Source organism: Bactrocera latifrons, unplaced genomic scaffold, assembly GCF_001853355.1.
Source record: "Bactrocera latifrons isolate USDA-ARS-PBARC rearing strain unplaced genomic scaffold, ASM185335v1 scaffold_1157, whole genome shotgun sequence".
Lineage (NCBI taxonomy): Eukaryota > Metazoa > Arthropoda > Insecta > Diptera > Tephritidae > Bactrocera > Bactrocera latifrons.
In genome coordinates, this window is record NW_017534583.1 from 10,962 (window position 1) to 14,649 (window position 3,688).

General features: G+C 36.6%; 1 protein-coding gene across 1 annotated transcript in view; it reads left to right on the top strand.

Moving 5' to 3' along the window:
• Positions 1-349: 349 nt before the first annotated feature.
• Positions 350-3,688, top strand: part of LOC108976853 (28S ribosomal protein S11, mitochondrial) — an 11,833-nt gene continuing 8,494 nt past the window's right edge. The window contains exon 1 of the mRNA XM_018946230.1: positions 350-627. Within this exon, the coding sequence (XP_018801775.1) occupies positions 434-627 (194 nt within the window). The 5' untranslated portion in view covers positions 350-433. The remainder of the gene's footprint in view (positions 628-3,688) is intronic.

Below are 3,688 nucleotides of genomic sequence, written 5' to 3' on the forward strand. Positions count from 1 at the left end.
CTGAGGAACTCTTATTTCCATTCATACTCTCAAATCGCGACGCCAAAAGAATCTTAATGTACTGTGATGCAGTATCAAATTTCTAAATTTGACATTTTAAGTTAGAGACAATTTTTGAGACTTGAGACGATTTTGCTATTCTGTAAGTGACAGTCACACATTGTTCAGCGCACAAGCCCATACACGAGTGAATCGCAATCGCACTCATACCGATCCACGCACATGTGTGTCGTGTATGGCTACTTTAAGTCATAAAGCATGAAGAGTCAGAAACACTATCGATAGTGAATCCAAAATAAAACCATCGATAGGCYAATAAAGTTGTTGCGACGATTGCTTTCCAACTACAACCATCACTAATGATGTATTTTATTCTGACGTAACATTGCTGTCGGATCCTATATCAACTTCGGATTCATTACTAACAAGCGGAATGTTGCGGTTATTTAATACTCTTTTTGAGTTGTACTCTCCTCGTTTATCTTATATTAAAGAGGTTTGTAAATTSCACACTGGCCTTGTTATGCGAAAAGTTGAAGACAGAAAAGGAATGATGGCTTCCCTCCCTGATAAAGAYGAGGGAACAACGGGAGAAAAGTCTATTGATATAGACACGCTTATTCAAAAGTAAGGTACAATAATATAATGTTTTAGCGAGTTGACAATAAGAATTATATAAAACAAAAGATGCGCTTGAGCAAACTAGGAGATTAGAGGATTTTAGATTAGCTTACATCGGATTGTGAAAAATGCGTATTGCTGCAAGTAAGCACGATTCGGGTAAAAAAACACGTATTTCGGATAGAGAAGYTTCTCCATAGGAGAAAGAAGCAAAAAATAAGGTTGAAATTTAGAATAGCATCTCTGGATTTCGGGGATAAAATGGTTATCACTGGAAAGGTGACGTTCTCCAGATCGCGAAAATATATATAATTGCCGCTGACTGATAGTTTTAAAGATATTTGCATTTAAAGTTGAAAAATTTAGAACATTTACATTGATGATTTGTATATTGCGAATAACTTTTTCACTTATATTATGTACTTTTCACTTACTAACACTTCACTATAAGGTTTCTGTATATTAATTATATTAATATTTGTTTTAAATAAATCTTTATTTTAACTATTTTATTTTAGTTAAATTCCCTGCATTTGCACAATAAGAAAAGGGTTGGCATGGTTATTTTTTTTCCGCGCCGCGATTTTAGGCACAATTCCGRTTTCTTTGGGGCCGCGATTTGAAGGTACCGTTGGAAAGAGGAAGTTCTCCTGATTAAAAAATATATAGGGTTATAGGTACCGCAAGCGCTTAGTTTAGTCGACCTTAAAGTTCAAAAATTCCCAAAATTCCAACATTTTTAGAAGCTATTTAACCATATTAAACACACTTTATTCACAATTTTCTCTTCAAATTAATTAAATTAAACTATAAACTTTTAAATAAATCAATATTTTACACTTTTAGCAGGTGTTTCACATAAGAAATCTTTATTTTAAAAATTACATTTAACACTTGTAGTGAACACCTTTTATGTGAACAAAATTACGACGAAATGGAGCGCTGCCATGTGATAATAAGAAAATCGCTGAAATTCCTTTTTTTCCCAAAAATTCCTCTATCCATGCATATGAATATGTTCTTTATTTAATTTAATAAACAAATAAGTAATATATAATTAATATCTATATAATTAATATTATATTACTTATTATTACCTAATATACAAAACAACGTCTACTATCCAACGCAGAAAGTAGTACAATGCGAAAGTACTTCAGTCACGGCGGTTATTCGCTCGACCAGGGTTATTTTTTTTAGACCGCGGCCGAAGGCCGCAAACAAATAAAGGAGTACTAGGCGAAAGTACTTCAGTCATCCCGATATGATATAAATTTTATAATATTATCGGCCAGTTTTAGTTATTTGTGTTTCTTAAATATAAATCACATATTATACATATACATATGTAGATGGAAAAAGTGTTCACAACTCAATTATAACTTGAAAAATGTTGGAAAGTATTTTTTACTGTAATTAATATAGAAAAAAGAATCGCAAAATAAACAAACAAAGAAAAATCGTTAGGAATCCTACATATTTGGTGTTTAAGATGTGGCAACGCTCGTTGTAAACAATCTAACCTCTGCTGCGACGAGTGAGATAAGTGATTTTTAAATTAATAAATTTAAGTAAAATATTACAATATAAAATAGAAATGTGAACTTATTTCAATGTTTAGAGTGTATATTTAAATATACGGAGTGAAAAACGTGAATAAATTTAGTGAWAGATAGAGAAATACCATGTGCTATTAGTGCAAATTTTTGAACTTTTAATCTTGAATATTTTTAAAAATTTGTATATTATTTTTGGATATTCCTCCTCTGGAGAAGCTTCCATAACCGCACATACCCCATTTACACATTAGCCATTAGCACCCTCATCGTTGAAAAGGTTAGATTGTTTACAATTATGATTTTTCTTTTTCTGTATTTTCGCGTAATTCTGTTTTCTATATTAACTATAATAAAAAAAACTTTCCAAAAATTGTCTAGCTGTAATTGTCTTGTCAACACTTTTTGTTGTAGTTTTAACAGTTATCTAATCTCCGTTTGGGTGGTAAGGGCCATTTGTCTTGTAGTCGAGATCATGCAGGACATACATTGGATATGTCTGGGTCAATCCTGGAGAAGTAGGAGTTTATCCTGCTACAATATTCAGAACGAAGTTGCGCTAGGGTCACTCGCGTTTCTCGCGGCAACTGGAGCTCTTCGTCTGCAATAGGTGGTGGTTTGACTCCAAGAACGCCATTCACGGGAAGGGTGTCGGTGAAGGTGTTGATGACTCCACTGTGAATGGCGGTCAGTAGGAGAGGAGAGGAGTTCATTGTGCTCCTTTCCAGGAAGCATAAGCGTCTCGCTGTGGAGGTGTTCAATGGGAGACAGTATTCTGGCAGATCTGAAGTTCCTCGATCCACTGCATTCAGGCGACCATATTGGTGCTGCGTAGTTAAGGACCGTCCGCCCGATTGCCTTGTAAGTTGCCAACAACGTTTCTTTGTCGTTTCCCATGTGCTGGCTGCTGGCGACTTGCGGATCTTGTTGCGGCTCTGTACTTTGGCTATAATCGCGATCGTGTGAGGAGAGAGGGAGCATAAACTACCGAAAGTTACACCTAAAATCTTAGGGTTATTTACAGTCGGAATTTTGACGCCATCGATTGTAATATTAAGCTCAAGTCTATACTCCTTCGTCCAGTTCGTGAATATGGTCGCTGTGGTTTTGGTGGTTGCGGGAGTTTCSAGATGTAGAAGTTAAACAGTAGCGGAGAGAGGACACTACCCTGCGGAACCGCCTGTTTAATTCGTCTCAGTTTAGATGCTTCACCTCGAAATAGTACGGGTGACTGACGACCGTTCAGATAGTTCATGGTCCACATCTTAAGCCCTGGAGGGAGCGAAGTTTTTCAATGTCCTGCAGTAGCGTTGTGTGGTTGACTGCGTCGAAAGCTTTCGACAAGTCCAACGCTACGTGAATCGTTCTCTCACATGGTGGTTTCTAGTTGAGGCCACGGACTATCTGAGCGTTTATGACGCTGAGTGCTGTGGTGGTGCTGTGCACTTTTCGGAATCCATGCTGGTGACTGGCTAGGCTCAATTGGTGAGTGAAAGTCGGGAGTAGCAAGG